General features: G+C 49.5%; 1 protein-coding gene across 7 annotated transcripts in view; it reads left to right on the top strand.

The window, feature by feature from the left end:
• Positions 1–18,907, top strand: part of MSI2 (musashi RNA binding protein 2) — a 194,093-nt gene extending 175,186 nt beyond the window's left edge. For 4 of the 7 annotated variants that reach the window (XM_058817687.1, XM_058817686.1, XM_058817682.1 and 1 more), the window contains 3 exons: positions 13,510–13,664; positions 15,541–15,618; positions 17,680–18,907. In XM_058817687.1, the coding sequence (XP_058673670.1) occupies positions 13,510–13,664; positions 15,541–15,582 (197 nt within the window). In that variant the 3' untranslated portion in view covers positions 15,583–15,618; positions 17,680–18,907. Of the gene's footprint in view, positions 1–13,455; positions 13,665–15,540; positions 15,619–17,679 lie in introns of all 7 variants that reach the window. The other 3 variants (XM_058817688.1, XM_058817683.1, XM_058817684.1) reach the window with 2 other exon arrangements.
• The last annotated feature ends 242 nt before the right edge of the window (positions 18,908–19,149 follow it).

Below are 19,149 nucleotides of genomic sequence, written 5' to 3'. Positions count from 1 at the left end.
TGCTACCAGCCGTTCCTCCCTGAGGACTGGAGACAAAACCCCTAAGGCCACAGGAGTGCAGCCCTGTCCCAACTCCCTCGGGCAGGCTGTGGCACCAAGCCAGCTGGTGGCACTCGGCGCAGCGGGACAGCGCAGTGCCACGGCACCCGGGGCTGCTCCCCACCCCAACCCCTGGCACATCTGGATTTTGGGCCCCAGTCCCGGCTTGCCAGTGCTGCCTTTGAGCCCTGCGCCCCAACAACCCCTTACTGGACTTTATACTTGCCAGCTATAACAAATCTCATAACGTGAGCTACTGACCTTGATGGTGAGTGTGAGCAGTTATGTTTTGTTGTTTTCTCTCTTGCTTGGTTGGGGCTGCTGTGAGAGAGGGTGTCTCTGAGGCAAACTTTCCGGCCTCTCTTACACTCGGACGTGCACACCTCCTCTCAAACACTCTTCTGAGCGCTCTCAGCGGGAAGGTTTGTCCACACCTATTAATCCTCTCTCAGTGTCCAGCTTCTTGTTAGTAGCAGCTGGTTGCATGTTTTTTGCTTGTTCGGACGAAACGGTTCAAGAAACGACTCATATCAACTCTTGAGAAATGTCTCTATTTTTTTGTACACTTTCTTTCTTTTGATGTTTTTTATTAATTTCCCTTACTTAAAAAACAAAACACCTGTCGTCCCGTAAAACATTTCACATCTCCCCTTGCCTGTTCTTAGAGTGTATGTATCTGTGGGACTGAACTAAATGCATGCACTGTAGTAGTCGTACTGGTAGCAGTAGATGTAGTTGTAGAACATGCATTGTCGAGTTGATATTATAGGCACCATCAACGCGAACGAGCGTGGCAGATAAAAGCAGAGCCTTGGTCTGATTGAAAGCGTAGGGATAACACAGCAGAGAGCTGCTGATGGCTTGGATCCATAGAGCCCTATTCGTTAAATCCCATTATCTGGAAGTTTAAATTGAAGCCGGCTGTAGGCAACCTATACCCTCTGTACAAGAACCCGCACATGCTCTTATGCTGATAGTAAAACTGACCTTTTTTTTAAATTCAAATTAACCCCCCTAGGAGCTGAAACGCTGACTATAACTATATTCTCTTATTTTTATTTTGTATCCAAAAGAACCTGAGATATTTTTCAAATCATTTTACAATCATGGTTTCTCCATCAGCCTGTTACTCGTCCATATTAGCCCATAGACTCATTCGTTGGCGGTCGTAGACCAGATGTGCCACATGCAAATCACTCCATTTGAGAATCCAATAATTCCGTGTGTGAGGCGGCTCCCTGCAGCCTGTCCTGAGCCACCAGCGATTGTTTGTAGGTCATAAACCTTAAATCTTATTATGCAACAGAGACGCCAAGCTAGTGATGGGTCGTACTCATTGCCATGTCACCCAGCTTAAGGGAACATTTTTAAATGAAGATTTAACATTTCATAAATATCAGCATGAGGAGTTCGAGGCAAGTTCATCCTCTATGCCACGAGCCAGCAGTGGCTTTGCTTCTCCTGCCTGGGTTTCTGTGCTAAACTTGGAAAATGCAGAGACAGCACTGCAGTCAGTAAATCCAACAGATGGTAATTGAGATCCCGAATGAGGCTTTGCTTTATTTGTTGTTTAGTTTGCTGCTTGTCAGAAAACACCCTGATGGGAGCAGAAAAGCTCCTCTCTGGTGTGGTCACCCCTCTCCTCCTCCCCACGCCCTGGCCATCCCCAAATCATGGGGATGGGTGGGAGCCTCTCCCTGCTCTGCTGGGCAGAGTCACACACTCATTAATGCCCTTCAGGCAGCAAGGGCTTTCAAAGGAAATAAAATATCCAGAATGGGCTTTCCGGTGTAATTAAGGATTTGTATCTGCTCCTTACCTCTAATAGAACATTGAGTAAATCAAGCAAACAAGTGCTGGGGCTGACACGGTGCAAGGTGAGCTGAGCTGGCCCTGGTGCTGCCAGGGAGCTGAACACCCGTGTACCAAGGCAGGGATGAGGTTCCCTTTGGATCTCAGTTTTCCAGGGAAATGGGGAGCCCATTGTTCATTGCATCCCAGCACCTGATGAAGTCAGGAGTGTGCCTGAAACTCAGCAGAGCGATAAATTTCATGGGGTCAAGGAAACCTTGTCTGACACCTAAGGAAGGTGCTCCAAAATCTGATCTACTCATAATTTATCAAATTATGGCCATAAAATGGGGACAGTGGTTGGGCTGTGTGTGCAGGGGGAGAGGAGCTGCCATGGGCTCATGGAGATGTCAGGAGGAGCATTTCAAAGATCCAGCCATGAACCAGTTTGGGATTTCTGCTGCCTGCTGGGAGGACTCCCTTGTGGCACGGTGGCTCTGGTGGAATTGTTCTCCCTTCTTTATTTTCCTCTATTAAAGTACATAAAGTTTAATCCAGGCTATGTAATCTCAAAAGCCACAACCTAACAAGTGGACCACTTGGGAGCAGCAGGGGCTGGAATTTCTCACTCCACTGGAACGCCAGTAATTGTCTGACAGAGCCTGGCGGGTGATGCTCTGGGAAATTAATGGCTGCATTGGATTTTATCCTTTGCTTATCTCCCTGGCAGAGCAGCCCCTGCTGGGGAGCACGGCGGGTGGCCAGGCAGGGCCCCCGCACTGGGGGCTTTGGGGAGGGGTGGGAGCAAGGGAAATCATCCTGGTTTGAACGGGAATCCCATCAGCAGGCTCGGCACGCAGCAGCCCCAGGTGGTGAATGTGCTCTGGAGGAGCCACTCCACGTTCCCATGGGTGGTTCTGGCCTTGTTTCTGACATACTGGGAGCCATACAGTTACTTGTCTGTCTGCTATCCCAATTTAAAAAATAATAGTAATGAAAGAGGCATCTTTTCTGTTTGGCTCAGAAGTGTTGTGCTGCTCCAGCATGGGAATCCCACAGGTCCTTTTCAGAGCAGGCTCCAGGCAGAAGAAACCCTGGGTCTTGTTTTACTGTAGGATGCTGCTTTTGGATCTTTTTTAATCCATGGGGAACTGAGCTTCTTCCTGCAGTGCCAGGGAGAAAATTCAGTAGATATGAAACAATTTGGTGCTGCTGCTGCTCGACCTTGGCCACAGCAGCCAGTGTTTGACAGGGCACTGGGCTGAAGTCTATTGAGGTTAAAATACATCAGCTTTAATCAATAATTTTGTAATAGAAAATCTTGTGCGTTTGATAAATCATCTCCAGTGCAATTAGTGACCACCTCTGAAGTGCAGTTGAAGTTAATCTGTAGCAAATTTAGCCGGTAACTTTTAATAGTCTTTTCCATCAGGAGAATTATTTTCCACGGGAAAATGCTCCTCAGAATGCTCATCATGCTGTTTTATTTAGGGAGAAATTCTTCTCTGCGAGGGTGGGGAGGCACAGGTTGTTCAGAGAGGCTGTGGCTGCCCCATCCCTGGAAGTGACCAGGAGCTGGAGCAGCCTGGATGGTAGAAGGCATCCCTGCACATGCAGGGGGTTGAACCACTTTGGTACCCTCCAAAGCCCTGCCACAGCCAATTATCCATGTTTGATTCCCTTTCTCCCAGCAGAAGCTGGGGGACAGAGCTGTTGGCAGTTGTAATTAGACTTTGTTCCCTGCAAGATGCAGACAAGTTGTTGCAGAGCTTGAAGTGGGGTTTCAGCACGTGCTCTCCAGGGCATGAGATCTTCCAGCACAGGATGGTGTCCCGTGCATTTTAATCCCTGAACAGGTAAAATGCTGCCAGGGCTGAGGGTAACTTGCCTCTCCAGCAGCACTTGCAGGCTGTTACCCATTAGTGGAACAACTGCTAACTGTGAGGCAGCGCGCATTGGACTGACACACTCCTGTCAGTATTTTCATGCTGATTCTCTCCCCAAATGCTTTAAAAGTAAATACATAATTACAGTGATGTCTTTTCTCCCTCTCTCCTCTCTGAAATACAAGGCTGCCAAAGGAGCAGAGTAGTTTTTCCTTGCAGCAGATGTTGGTGTGCATCTGGCTCCATGTGAGCTCGAGAAGCGCGGTGGGTTAGGAGTTGCCAGAGAGTGCAAAATGGATCTGCAGGTATATAAACCTGAGCTGCTTAAAAATAATAAACTCACGCAGCTGGGGCCTTTGTGAGCATTTCCTGATGGTTAAAAGAGCCCAGAACTCTGTGCCCTGACCCTGACTGGGTGTCAGCTGCCCGCAGTGAGGCTGGTGCCACCAGCTCTCCCCCAGGCACCGTGTGCTGGGCAGCAGCTTGCCTGGTGCAGAGCCTCCTGCAGGAGGGATGGCTGCACAGGACTGGGGGTCTGCAGGCTGGATGTCTCTTCTGTTACCTGAATAACCCCCCTGTGCTCCTGAGCATCCCCCCAGCCCATGGGATCAGCAGTGGGAAGGTGCCCCCAGGCAAGGCCCTCCTGCTACTATGACTTGAATTATGCAGCAAAACAAAGACCCGTTTTTGGTTTAATTTTCCTCCTGTATTGTCTGTTATTGTACAAAAGGCTTCAATTTCAAATTACAGGAGTGATAGCCAGTTAATGTGGTACAGTGGGAGGCCGGAGTTACTGTTGCTATGGCAATGGAATTCGGCTCATTTGTTTTGTAGATGAGTAATTACTACGCAATTAGAGTAGGCTAAAAATAAAGGGGCCTTTTGTTCCCTCTTACTCATTAATATTAATAAAAGACCTGTCCGGGCTGTGGTAAACAATTAATGCAGATGTGGTTGCCCATGGTAGAATTAACAGCAGCTCTCCTGCTCCTCCTCGGCGTGAGGTGAAGGCGCCGGCATCACCTGGCTCAGCTCTTCCTTCATTTTAAATGGAAAAGTGGTTACAGAGGGGTCTGTGATATCCCAGCATTGAGCTTTAGCTCTTATTTGCCAGTTGGATGGGTGGTAATAAGTGTTAAGGCTTGGTGTGCAGGCACAGGCAGCGGGAGCAGCGCTGGGGTCGGCGCCTGTGACACAGCGAGCGCCCGCAGCCGCCGAGGAACCCGGCAGGAACCCAGCAGCAGCTCCTGGTGCTGACAGATCCTCATTCATCCCCCTGGACAAATGCCAGGGCTGGAGCAAGAAACTTGCCCAGAAACCTGAGCACAGGCAAGGACAGGCGGGGTGCTGCTGAAATGACTCCGGCACGGCATGTTACAAACACAGATCGACAGAAAAGAGTGCAAAGAGCAGTCCCAGGCGTTTGATGTGAAGTAAAAAGATGGCAGTGCCCTTAGCCTGGATATTTGGATGAAATTCTTCTCTAGGAGCGTGGGGAGGCCCTGGCGCAGGGCAGCCAGAGAGGCTGTGGCTGCCCCTGGATCCCTGGCAGTGCCCAGGCCAGGCTGGACAGGGCTTGGAGCACCCTGGGACAGTGGAAGGTGTCCCTGCCCATGGTACTGGATGGGCTTTAAGGTCTCATCCAAACCATTCTGTCATTCTGTGAGGTATGTAAACATTAATTACATCACATTTTAAATTAGCTGTAAAACCAGTTAAATTGGCAGGAACCAGTTGGGATATTGACTTGACAGGATAGCATTTATCTGCCTCCTTGGTTTATTTGTGAGGTCCAGCTGAGCTGGTGAGCATCCCGTTCCTGCAGGGAGGGACAGTGGAGCAGCACGGAGCTGGGACCAGGGCAGGGGCTGATGAGTGGTCACCTACTCCCTGCATCATCCCTGGAAAACACCGTCAGGAAGGCAGGACCTCTCCAAAGGGCAAATACCCCAGCCCAGAGCCCTGAATCCTCTGCTGGGGGGGCTGTGGGTGCACAGAGCCGCATCCCTCCCAAACTGTTTAACTAATGGAGGGAATCGTAGCAGAGCCTTTGTAAGGTCGACATTTGTTTGTTGTTAAGGATCTAATTAGAAACATGAGAGGAAGCTGAATGGCTGCTTGCTCGGCTAATTAGCGACATGCACGAAGACCACTTTGAACTTCAAGGACACAAAGCTATTAGCGCTTACATCAAAAATGGATTAAACTTCTGTGCTTTTATAATGATTAAAGATGAGCCGCTGGAGAGGAAATCCTTTTGTGAGGCTGTGACAAGAGCTGGCTCCCTGGCTGCAGCTCCTACAAGCCAAGCTTTGTGTGGCCTCGTGTCGCGCTCGGGCCCGCGCGAGTGACACCACTCACACGCGCTATGGAAAATGGGATTAGGCAATAAATATTGATCGTTGGCAAAAAGTTACAGCTGAGCTGCAAAGTGCAGCTATTTGTCCTGCAGGAATTGGAGCAGCTGGGCTCGAACACGCTGAATTTTGTGCCTTCTGCAGATTGGTGCACATCAGCAGCTTCCAGATGTGGTGGATGCCTTGGATGTGTTAAGTGCAGTACTTAGGAGAAGCAGGAGCTCACTTGCTGCAGTGGGTTTGTGGAACACCTGCACAAAACAGGTGAATTTTTTTCTTGCCCAAGCTTGTGGAAGCTGCCCAGCTCTTGCTCGGGGCTCATCTCAGGCAGCTGAGCAGTTGGTTTGTGTCGTGCTGGGCTGGAGGAGCAGCGTGGTAGGAGGACACTGAGGCTGCAGCAGGAGCAGTTTCCTCAAGATCCCAGGTGCCATTATCACCCCATTGTGCCCAGCTCAGGAAGGTGGGCAGCACTCAGCCCTCCCTCCTGGTTCCCACTCACTTCCAGCCGTAATTGCCAGCTCACCACCCACTGCTTGCTGTCATTACCCTGCGATATTTTGATGTGTGAAGCCATTTCCGAAGGGGCTGCAGCCGCAGAACAACCTTTGAAAGTGTGACTGCAGCTAGAAAATAACGTACAAATAGTACCTTGTTAGGGCAGATCTCGGTGTGTCTCAGCCTCATCACCACTTATTTTGCTGATGAGCCCGACAGTTGTTGTATTTTCCCTTTTCCCTGCAGGGCAGGGATAACCCGGGGCAGCCTGGCTGCTCCCCATTACGGAGCGTGCCGGGGTGGCAGGGGAGGCACCGCTCTCGCCTTTGATTTTCCGGGCAGGACTGAGCCAGCTGTCATCGGCAGCTCTTCCCGCTTGCACAGGAGCCGTGTCTGCCACAGGGTTCTTAGAGAGAGAGTTTGCTTTTCAAGTGTGCTTGGGAGAGCAGGAGCAGAGGGATGCAGGTCCCCATGAGAGATGTACAACATGGCAGCTCTCGTGGTGACGCCGCCCTTATTTGTTTTTCTGGTTTGTCTCCCACTTTGGCTTCCAGCGAGTTGGGAGCTGTTTGTACCTTGTTATTCTCCAGAATATCTGTGTGTTTCCAGCTCATTATTTCTGAGACGTCTGTGAGCTGGAGCATTGATCCGAGTTCGAGGTGTGCCACACGCTGCCCCCACAGAACCCACGCTCTGCAAAAGCTCAGGCACGAGGAAGAGATGATTCCATGGCTCAACCTGACCACAAAGGAAGGGGTTTGGAGCGCTCTGAGGTGATTGGTATAGAAAAAAAGAGCCTGAATATCAGCTTTTATTTCTCAGTGCTGTGCCAGTGCACTCCTGCAGCCTGAATAGGCCACTGAGAACCAGGAGCACCGATGTCTTATTTCAGACTGGCGTTAATTTGTACATCCAGTCCCGGGTAAATGACATTCTGGTTGTTAGCAGCTCTGAAAAGCAAGGTACAAACTCCCATTAACTTCAGCCCTGACTGCACAAAGAATTAGCTTTGGCCAAGCGATCTGTAACATGGGTGCAGCGCTGCTAATTATATTTATAAGGCTGTGAGCACTAATGATGTAAGATGTGCATGCGGTGCTGAGTTGTGCTGGTTATTTAAGGTATCAGCGTCACGCGGGGAGTGCTGCTCTGTTAGTCATGCGTGCCACAGCGTGGCCAGCAGTGCTCTCCTCCGGGACACTCGGGTCCCCAGGGAAGGGAAACTGTCCCCTGCCACTGGCTGTGGTTCTGCTCTGTGTCCTCTGCACAGGCTGTGCCTGGCTGCCTGCAGAGGCAGCACAGCGGGCTGGAATGCGTGGGCACAGGTGATGCTCCTTCTGTGGCACTCGTCTCTGAAAATCCAGCAGTAAATGGACCCCAGTGACTCAAATTCATAAATTTATAGAATCCTAGAGCAGGGTGGTAAAGGTGCCTCTGGCTCCAGGTGAGCTCACCTGAGCTCCTGGAAGAAGACAAACACTTAGCAACTAACCATGGCTGAGCAAATCATTTAAATGCAGCTTTCTGAGCCTCCTGCTAATTATGGGAGCTTTCTGTTTCATTTGGAGGGGCTGGAGCAAAGGGACCTTAAAGACCATCCCCGTGTCGTGGGCAGGAACACCTTCCACTACGCCAGGCTGCTCAAACTTTGTCATGAAATGCCACCAGGCTGTGGGGCAGCCCCCTGTCCCCCTGTGCCCTGCCTGCTCCCATCCCTGCCAGCAGCATCCAGTGTCATTATATCATTTACTCCTTCGAGCTGGAAGATGATGTTTGCAGCATGTTCTATGAATTTTTCATAAAGATAGAAAAACAGACTAATCTTGTGAGCTTTGAGTCTTGGTGGTGGGTAATGGCTTTGATTTAAAGCATTTTGTCTTAATGATAGTTATATTGAAAATTTCCTGCTGCTTTCAAGCACGTTTAGTTATTATCATAAACATTGATGGTGGAAATGCCTGCCAATTTGTGCGTGGCTGTTTATGGCAGATGAGAGAGTCATCCAGAAATTATAGCTCTGGATCAACAAGTTGTGAAGAAACCTGTTTGTGCAGGAATGCACCCTGAGGGCAGTGGGACAAGGCAGGAACGAGGAGGGTCTTGGAGGAGAAAAGGGCTGGAGATGTCCAACTCTGGTTGTAGGGTATGCTTGACAGGAGGTGATAAATGAATTTCTGATGAGAATCATAGAATCTTTTATGTCGGAAAAGATTTCTAAAATCATTGAATGTTACTTTAACCCCACACTGCCAAGCTCCCCCATCCCTGCAGAGCTGCTCACCCCCATGCATGGCTGCTCAGGGACAAGGAATATCCTGCCTCAGGGAATTGTAGTGGTTTCTTTCCCTCATGAGGATTTCCTCACCTGACCACTGTGGCAGGGAAGGCAGACGCACATTCTGCACTGTTCCTCACCTGGATTTTTTTTTTTTAATTTAAAATACTCATATTTGTTATGAGTCCCTGCAGAGGTGTTTAAGTCTCTGGGTTTTGGTGCTGTAGGAGAGGGAAGGGTGTCACCAAGGCTCCATGTGGGCTATGTGCAGGGCACAGTGTTCCCCATGCAGTGTCTGTCTCAGTCCCCTCTCCAGACTGCCCCTGCTTTGTTTCCTTTGCAATACAGCATATTTCAGTGGTGCCTAAGTGGGATTTTTGTCATCAGGTGCCATTTACTGGTCCCTAAGGGCCTGACTGTCATCCCAGTACCGTGTGAGTTCCCCTTGTAGGACAGTGATGTCTAAATCCTCACGTCTCCTTTTCCCTTCCTCTTCCCCTTCATTTCTCATGGTTCAGTTGGATTTATCTGGGGGGGATTCCAGCGTGGCTCAGTTGGCTTTATTTGGGTGGGATTCCATCATGGCTGGGTTTATTTGGGGGGGATTCCAGCATCCAGCTTGTCGTGCTTTGCCCAGGCCCAGCAGCCCTGAGGTCCTTGTTAGCAAATGCCAGCAGGAATCCAGACTTGGAGATGTCTCAGGAGTTCCTGGAGGGAGAGTTTATCTCCCAGCAGTGACCTCTGTGGCTGAGCACAGCTGAAGGTGTGAGCGTGGCAGTGTGCAGGAACAGGCTCCAGACACCATCCCTGCCTCCTGCCCTGCCTCACCCAGTGCCAGGCTGCTCTGGCTCCCAGCTCCTGGCTCCCTGTCACAAAGCACTTGGCTGGAGGTGGAGGAGCATCCCACGTGCATGTTAAATGGGGATAAAGGCTCTGCTGAAGGATGGGCTGAGATAAAGCCTCGCTGCCTGAACAGGTCCAGCTCTTGCTGTGCCAGCCCTGCACAGCAGCTCCCAACTCCACCAGCGCCAATATTGCCATTGAAAACACCTGCTGGGGCTGCTTTATGAACCCACATGTTTCATATCAATCTGTGTCCCATCCCACATTCCCTCAGTGCTTTTCAGTGCTGTGACACTGGGCAGAGTGGGCCTGAGGCTCCCTGTCCCTAGGCTTCACCTGCTGATCAAAATTCACAGGCTCAGAGTGAAGAAAAGCCACAGCAGATTCAAAGTGGAGCAAGCAAGGCATTATCCTGCCCTGTTCCATCCCTGCCAGAGCTGCTGGCTGCTGGCCCTTGATCTCCATCAGCACAGGAAGGAGCTTCTGTAGTCCAGGGGATGGAGGATGGCTGGGGCTGGAGATAAAAGGTGGTTGGCTGTGACTTACAAGCACATCTAATCTTTTCCACGTCTCTGCTGACCTTGATCTATCACAGGGCTTCCTGGGGACGCCTGGGATTGTGAGTTTTGCATAGAGGAAGCCTTTGAGCTGCAGGTGCTCAGGCACAGTCTCAGAGCTGTGAGGTTGCGTGCTGCAGGATGGCTTTCTGTGCCCTCGGTTGGGAAATGGCACCTGGGATGAGTCCCTTGATGCCAGGACATCCTGAGCGCTGGCAATTGATGGCCCTGGCAGCCCCCAGTCAGTGCTGAGTGAGTCTGGTGGATCCACACTCAGGGGAGTCCTGGTCAGCTCAGCCACGGCTCTGGGGACCAGGCTTTGCTCCTGGCATCAGGTCCCAGTCAGTGTTCCCTCCCTGCGTGGGCAGCACAGTCCCCTGGCAGCTCTGCAGCAGCAAGCTCCCAAACATCTGCCCCAGTTCTGTTCTCGCCACGGGGTGTTAGGGGCCAAGGGAAAGGCTCCAATTCCTCCCAAACTGCAAGGAGTTAATGTCAGTGCTCTGCAGTTCCCACAGTTCACAGCAGCCTTGGACAACTCCTGACAACCTCCAGCGTCAGGAGTTTCGTCATAGGTTTCCAAAAAGTGTTAACTTTTCTTAGTGGTGCAGTATCTGGAGTGAGGAGGATTGCAGGCATTTTTCCTTCTTCCTGTTAGTGTCAGGGTGCTCCAGGTTTGTGTAAAACAAACTTGTTTCCAGGTGGTTCTTGCCAGAACACATCAGGATTTGCCTGCTGGGGAGGTGGTTCGGGTCCCTTTGCTGCAGTGATGGTGAAGGTGCCTCTGGCTCCAGGTGAGCTCACCTGAGCTCCTGGAGGAAGACAAACACTTAGCAACTAACCATGGTTAAGAAATCATTTAAATGCAGCTCTCTGAGCCTCCTGCTAATTATGGGAGCTTTGTGTTTCATTTGTAGGGGCTGGAGTGAAGTGTTGGCTCTGGAAAAGCCTCCAGCTTTTTCTGTGGAGTTTTTCAGGCACCGCATGGAGAGGTGCCAGGGCATCCCAGCCTCCACACAGCCCTTCCCAGGCTGGAGCAGCCTTTGGTGTGCCCCTTCTCCCTCCTGTGAGCAGTGTGCAGTGCTGAACCCCTGGTCAGCAGATGAAAAATTGCCTTTTCATTCCCCACCTGAATAACCAACCCAGTGCCAGCTCTCCCTGCAGGTGTGAAAGCCTTGCCTCCAGTCTTGAGGGATGCACATGAGAGTGGCCAGGGCGGGATGTGGGCTGTGGGGGCACAGAGAGAGTCTCTGGTTCCTCAGGTGGTTGTTCTGGAGGTTGCTGTGGGGTTTGCAGGAATATTTTACTAACAGGATGCCCCTGGCCATGCCAGGTCCTGCTGTCACTCGAAGCAGCCAACTGGGTTTTCTGTGTGACTTGGCAGGAAAATTCACATCCATTTTATTGAACCAAAGGGAAGAAAAGGGGGGAAAAGTGCTGGCTTGTAGTAATAAAGGGCTTTGGAACATCTCAGCTGGATATTTTTCTTCACGAGTGAGAAGGCCAAATGTTATCTTGACATTTAATCTTTAATAATAAAAAAAGGCTCTTTGTTTGCCAGCGAAGTCCAAAATCTGTTTACTCTCTCATGGCTTATTTCTTTGAACTTGCTAGCTTAGATGTCCTACTTACCCTCCCCTGCTACCAGTGCAGAGCTGTGGTGAATCATTTCTGGTGCAGAGCTGCCTTCCCTGTCCCCACAGAGCCACCAGGTGTGCTGCTCCTGCCCAGCTCAGCCATTTGGGGTCCCTTGGGTGGGTGGTGCAGGGGAGGGGGCCAGGGCAGCCTGTGCCCACCCCAGCCCTTGGTGAGAGCACAGGGTCGCTGCAGAGAGCCCTGTGGTCAGTCCTGCAGCTCTGAGCTGGGCACAGACACTGCAGGCCAACGGGCTCCATAACCCACCCTGGTGCCGAGTGGAGATCCTGGGAAGGTGCAGCCAGAGGAAGAGGCTGAAGTGGCCTTGGGGCAGCCTGGAAGGTGGGATGGAGGGGATGGGGTCTGTGCCCAGGGGGTTTGGGCAGGCTGTGCTGTTGGGCCACATCCAGCCCCTCTGGCCATCGTGTCCTGCCACTGCCCGTGGTGGGGACACGCTGGGGACACATTGGGGACACGGTGGGGTGGGCAGAGCAGGCTCCCTGTGCCCCAGGGACCTTGCAGGAACCACCCAGGTGTAGCTCCAGCTTCCCATCTCCATCCAGCTCCTCCCAGTCCGCTGACTTTTCTTTCCCATTTAAACTTCTTCCTCATAAATTCTACATCCAAGAGCAGCCGTGAGAAATGCCAGAAGCCTGATCATCTAACATGCTTTAATATCTAAATTTCTTCTTCAGTATCATTCTTATTTACATTGTTTTTCTTTCTCAAAAAAAAAAAAAAAAGGGGAGGAAAAAAATTAAATTTTCTTTTACTTCCACATTAGGAGGTGAGTTGTTATCCACCCTCTGGAATTCTTTTTTTGCTTTTGATCTTTATTTATTTGTTTAATTTTGGTTGATGTCCCTAGCATGGTTTTGGAGACGAAGGTAGGTCTTCGCTCTCCAAATCAAAAGGAAAAAAAAAAAAACTAAATAAAACAACACTCTCCTTGGTCATATCTAAAAGCGAAAAATCCAAACTGTTCCATTCCATATTATTTAAAGAAAAAAAAAAATCAACTACTGAACTATTTCTACAGCTTACTGATCTAAAAGGGCGGGTTTTTTCCAAAAGTATCGAATGGATCCAAAAAACTATTTTCCTAGACGTGATTCAAGTTATTTGCTGTCAACATTTTAATATCAATATTACCACAATGTGTAGTCTCAAACTAGTTCCTTTGTAGTTTGCATGGGATGTGAATGCTGTCTCGGCGTGCCCAGACCTAGAGAACTTGTTACTACTGCATGAGCATCAAGTCAGATGTTGAAAAATACCTATTATATTTTGTGATAATTTGGTGAAAATGAGCACCTCCAGTCTCTGGTTGCAGTAGTGTGTTGAATGATCGTTCTTTTTTTTTTCTTTTTATTTTTTATATATATCCATATATATATTTTTGGAGCTCTAAGCTTCGTAGTAGTCCGGGCTGACTCTTCTCCAGTACTTGCTCTCCTCTCGCATGGCCTTGGTTAAGTGTTAGAATTGGGCCTAGGCTGTTTATTCTGGTGTTTGGCTTTGTAATTCCGGTGCATGCCCGGCGTCTGGCCTCATACCCAGCTTTATTCTCTGCACACCAGTCTTGAATAGCTACAGTGCTCAACCGAATTTTGGCGCACCCGCTTCCCCGGCAGGCTCCACCCCGGCGCGGCCCGGCGGCTTCCCCGGCGCCAACAGCCCCGGGCCCGTGGCGGATCTCTACGGCACGGCCAGCCAGGACTCCGCCGTGGGCAACTACATAAGCGCCGCCAGCCCGCAGCCAGGCTCGGGCTTCGGCCACGGCATCGCCGTAAGTACCCCGCCAGGGGGGTCTGGGGGGCGTCTGGGGGGGTCTGCGTGGGGATGGGGGGTTTGGGGGTGCTGGGGACCCCGTGGCCAGGGGGCTCCTCGCTGCCGCGACCTGCGAGCCGTGCCCGACCGTGGGCGCCAGCTGGAGGAATCGCCGATTGTCAGGGCGTTCCGGCCGGGATTGGCAAGGGGGAAACCTCCGGGTCCAATCAGCCCTTGAGACCCAATTGCCATTTTATCACCAATTTATCGTTATTATCACTAATTGCCATTTTAGGGAGAATATCCTTCCATGGGGGCGCTGGCATTGCGCCAGTGACAGCCGAATGTTTTGCAGAGATAAAACAAAACTCCACAACTTTGTGAAAGTTGTAATGTTTCCAGGGATGAGGGCTCCCCCACCACCCTGGGCAGCCCATTCCAGTGATTAATCACTCTTACACTGAAGAAATTTTAAGATTAATCACTCTTGCATTGAAGAAATTTTGTCCTAATATCCAACCTGAACATCTCCTGGTGCAAACACTCCTTTGGAGCCGTCTGCAGCCAGACATGACCTGTCTCAGAGAGAAATATTTAATAAATACGGGATTTAAATCCCTGCTTGTCCCCATGGGCTTTACATCAGCCCAGCTACCCCTCCTGGCTGCTGCACCCTTTGACAGGCACAGCAACAGTCCCTGCTCCCACTAATGAGCAAAATCAGCTCGTTAATTTGGCTGGTGGGACGGGGCATGTCCTGCTCCTCTTCCCCTGTTTGCTGATGTTTGGGGTCCCTCGCAGCCGGTCCTGGGGTCACTGCAGCCCCCGAGAGCCGCAGGTTGGCAGCGAGGGGCTGGGCTGGGCCGGGGGGTCCCGGGAGGTGCCTCCTAACGTGGGGCTGTGATTGCACTAATGAGGGCAGAGATTGGCTTAACAAGGCTGCACGTGGCTGTGTCACCTGTGTGTGAGCATGAATGGGGCTGGGCTGCCCCGTGGCACCCTGGCACGGGCTGCAAGGGAGGCTCCTGCCCTTGGGGCACAGCCAGGAGCTGGTTTATCTCCTGCACAGGGAGGAGGTGCGGAGGCTCCCCCGAAGGGCCCTCAAACCCAGAGGAGAGCTTCCCTCCCTGATGGAATTGGATGGGGGAGCAGGAGTGTGGTGCAGACAAAGCTCCTGGAACTGCTATTTTTATTGCCAAAAGGACAAACAAACCTTCTGCCTGGCTTTGTGCCCGTGTGCTCAATTCCCATCCCGGGCCTGCCCCTCCCGTGGTCACACCACAGGCCTGACAATCCCTGTGGATCAATTCTAGCACAAACGTGGAATATTACTGCTCTGCAAGGAGCTACATCAGTTCAAACTGCCACCTCTCACCACTTACAACACCTCTTATTTCCATTTTTCACCTAAAAACCTGTTTGTGCTTGAAAATTTGGGCACTTTTGTCTCTGCAACATCCCGATTTTTCAAGTGAAAGGACGCCAGGTCCAAGCCTGGGTATCCAGATTTGTCTGCGCTAACACTTCCCAAAGAACCATTTTATAATTGACTTGCAGATTGGTAGCCTCTTAATTCCCCCAATAACTGCAAAGAATCCCCTAGCTTTTATTACGTATATATTTATTTAACACTCTCCATTTACTAACCCTGGTTTAAAAATAAAGAAGGGAGAACCCCAAAGCTTATTTTTGCACCTGGGGGAATGAGAAGATGATGGTCTTGGAAAGGTGACCATAGGGCTGAGCACACCTGGTGACCAGAACAGCTCTTGGAAATCCCTATTCATGCTGGCAACACAGTCTTTCAAGTCCTTTGATAATTTCTTGGCAAAAATTAATAATCAGCTGTTCCCGTGTATAGAGCACTGATGAACTTAACAATTGTACAATTTTAGGGACCTTTGATTGCAACGGCTTTTACAAATGGATACCATTGAAACGTTACACATGGTTGGTTGCCATCTCACTTGGAGGTATTACAGTATATCCCATTTGTACTTTGTGCTGAACTACCATCTCCCCTATATTTACTTTAAGTGAACAATTTTTTATCTTCATTTCGTCTTTCCTTGGCCTTTAATCATTCCTTTCTGTGATTTGTGTTACTGAAATCAACCTCACGGGCTGGAAACTGGAAGACAGATCCAAAGCTAAACCAAAAGTCACTTTTTCATCTTCGTGATGCTTCGTGCAATAATTTGAAGAGGCAGAAAACCCAGGAGGCTGTGGGGAATCACCCCCCGTGCCAGCAGCCAGAATCCCAGTGGGATCAGAGATCTGCTCCCAGCACACTGCTTTAAAAATAGCTGAGCCCCACTGCTTTATTACTGAGGAACCATCATTCTTAATTAAGTGCTGTACCAAATATTACAGCTAAAAGATAACATTGTAACTTGTAACCATAGAGCAATTATCAAGATTAAAAAAAAATTAAACCTGAGCAAATTAAATTAAAGGCATTACCTGAGCACCGCAGCCCTGGATCGCTGCCAGTTTCCTACCCTTTGAACTAAGCTCCAGTTAATTAAATGTTTAATTTTTATTTTTTATTATTATTTGGCCTTTGGCATATTCATCTTTGCAAACAAATATTCTTAACACTCGGAATGGAATAGATTAGAAAATGCAATGAGAAGCAGAAGTTATCCCAGTTAAATGGCATGGGTCTGCCCCCAGAGCTCTGAGCCCAGGCAGGCAAATGGAGTGGATGTGTCACATTTTATTTCCCTGCCTCTTGCCCGGTGTTACATGATCAATGTCACATCATTTACGTTCAAAAATCAGTCTATGAAATTAGAATTAAAGTTAGTCAGGGGGCTGGGAACTGTGGAAAACATTCGGAGACTTTAAACTACGTAAAAATAGATTTATACCTAAATACTAGTGGATAAAGGGGGTTTCTATTTACTCTCCATCTCCACACACACCCCCAAGATTACCTGAAATTGTTCTGTCAATTGATTTGCTCCACCAAGGAGTGTTTTTTATGGGAAAGAAAAAAGTGCCATAAGCACTCTTGCTTAATCCCAGCTATTACTTGCACGTAGCAGGGCCCGTTCTCAGATCAATTTGTCAGAATCCTTCACGTCAGCCCCTGGAATAGTGAGGTGGTACCCGAGGCCAGCTGGAGCCCGGGCAGAACATCATCACTCAGGCTAATAACGCACAGCCCTGCCAGCCTGATGGGCTGTAATCACTCCTCGCTCACACAGCCCATCACTGCAGCCATCACTCACTGGCCAGGCCGGGACTCAAACCATTAACGACTTAAAAACAAAGTGCTTTTAATGTTGCTCATTACTAATTAAAGCAGATTTGGAGAGGAGGAAATGAGCCTTATTATTAATTCCTCGAGGAGCCCCGGGTTTGAAGCGCTTGTGGCAGCGGCTGCTCCTGCGTCCCCGGGGCAGGATTCGGGGATTTGGCTGAGCTGCCTGTCCCGGGGCAGGGAGCAGCCCCACATCCCTGCAGGATGCTGCTGGGAGCTCACCCAGCACAGCTGTCTGGGGATGGGCTCTGGGGGTCCCCAGGGACCGTCCCGTCCTGGCCCTCATCCCGTGAGCGGCTGCCTGCAGAGCCAGAGCCCCTAATATTTATATTTCTTTACACATGATGTATCTCAGCTCTAAGCACTGGCAGGGACACAGCGTTGGAGGCTGAAGCTCCTGTATAAAATAAATCCTGGCTGCCACAGCGTGCCCAGGTAACACTTGTCACTCTCCAGGTACTTCAGAGAAAACCCATTTTACCAAAGCTGTGTGAATTCATGGCAGGACAGATGCCTGAGGAGCCGTTTTTGTCCTGGCCGTACACCAACTCCCATTTTACTGGGAATATAACTTAGCAGGGAACACATGAGACCCCCTCTCCTGGGAACACCTCAGCATTCCAGCCCCCTGCATCCTCCCTCGGGCTGGATGGGGCAGGCTGTGGCTGCAGTGTTTGCAGACACTTTGGGGTTTTTTGGTTAAAAATCCTAATTTACCTCAATTAACTGTCGCTCTCCGTGTCCTGTGCACCTTCTCCCCACGCAGAGTCTCTCTGGATGTCCGGGCAAGACAGGGCGAAGTTTCTGAAGGGGCCCACGGTTGGGTGATCTCATCAGACTTTGAGCACTACATCGTCATCACCATCACCATCATCATCATCACCGCCAACGCAAACTGGAGGTGGCACTCGAAGGACTTGGGTGGTTTAAAATCTCTCTCATCATCTCATGAATCTGCTGTACTATAAAAACAACAGCTTTTAAAAGTATGTATATAAAACCCATTTATTGTTGGTTTTATTTTCTCGGTGGGTTCCCCCCCTCTTTTTAAGCCTCTCCAAACCCACATCTTTTGGTAGCCTTTTGGACATAGTCTCGTAGCCACGTAGTTGCAATTCTTTGTGTATGTAGCGAGAGCTTAACCATAGTGTAACTGTTATATTAAAGGGTTTCTTTTGCTTTTTCTTTCCCACCTCCCCTCCTCCTCCTCCTCCTCCTCCTCCTCCTCCTCCTCCCTTCTGTTTTCCGTAGTTGTTGTTGCTTAAAGGATGCTGAGATGGTGACAGGAGCCTGGGCAGCGGCGGGCAGGGCACGGGGAGGGGGGAGCAGCAGGTTCTCTGGCCCTTCTTTTCCTTTGTGGCGTCTTGGTTACTCTAATTCTCTCTATTTTCGGCAATAAGGCGAGGGCGACAAACTTTTTGCGCGTCCTTTTTCTATATAAGTGCTTTTTTTTGTTGAAAGAGGTGATATAAGGTTTTTTGAAATTGTGAATTCTGAAAAAAAAAAAAAGAGAAAAAATAATAAAAGTGCTGTAAATACAATTCCATTAACTACATAGAAACTATTAAGAAAGAGAAATACAAACCTATTTTTGTGACGGAGTCAGCCTAAGGCAGTTTCTCTATGGAAATGGAGGAGAGAAGAGAAGGGAGCTGTGGCCGTGGTGGGGGCTGTGGTGGGGGGCTGTGGTGCTGTGGGACCCTCCCAGCCCACCCCGCTCACACCAGCAGCTTGCTCCCAAAGGAACAGTCTCGTGGGATTTTTATTTTAATTTAAAACCTGCTTTTCCCAAAACTGATCAAGAAGCTACGATTTTTTCCTACTTAGCGCATTTACGGTTCAAAGCACACCTTTGTTTTGGTTTTTTATTTTGGATTTTGGTTTTTTTGTTTTAGTCATTGTTTTAAACTAGATCAACTTGCTGTCCAGTCATTTCAGCTGCTCTGGGCACCCCGTGTGGGCAGAGCAGCGTCCAGCTTGCATGGTTTCCTTTATTATCCATCACTTTCTGTAATGTCAAATTAGAAAGCAACTTTGGTTGGTTTTTGTTTTGTTTGGTTTGGTTTTTTTTGGTTTTTTTTTTTTTTGGGAATACCTCAGTGCTACAAGTTTCACCCTAGAAGCAACGGAAGATTTTAATTTATTGTAGTTGTAAACAGAATTTAAAAGAAATAAAGTATAAAACATCATTGCACTGTGACTGGTAGGGGAAAAACTGACAGTTTCCTATTTGCAC

The sequence above is a fragment of the Ammospiza caudacuta genome, chromosome 20 (assembly GCF_027887145.1).
Source record: "Ammospiza caudacuta isolate bAmmCau1 chromosome 20, bAmmCau1.pri, whole genome shotgun sequence".
NCBI lineage: Eukaryota > Metazoa > Chordata > Aves > Passeriformes > Passerellidae > Ammospiza > Ammospiza caudacuta.
The sequence above is the reverse complement of the archived record's forward strand: the minus strand, read 5'-3'. Positions and strand labels throughout refer to the sequence as shown.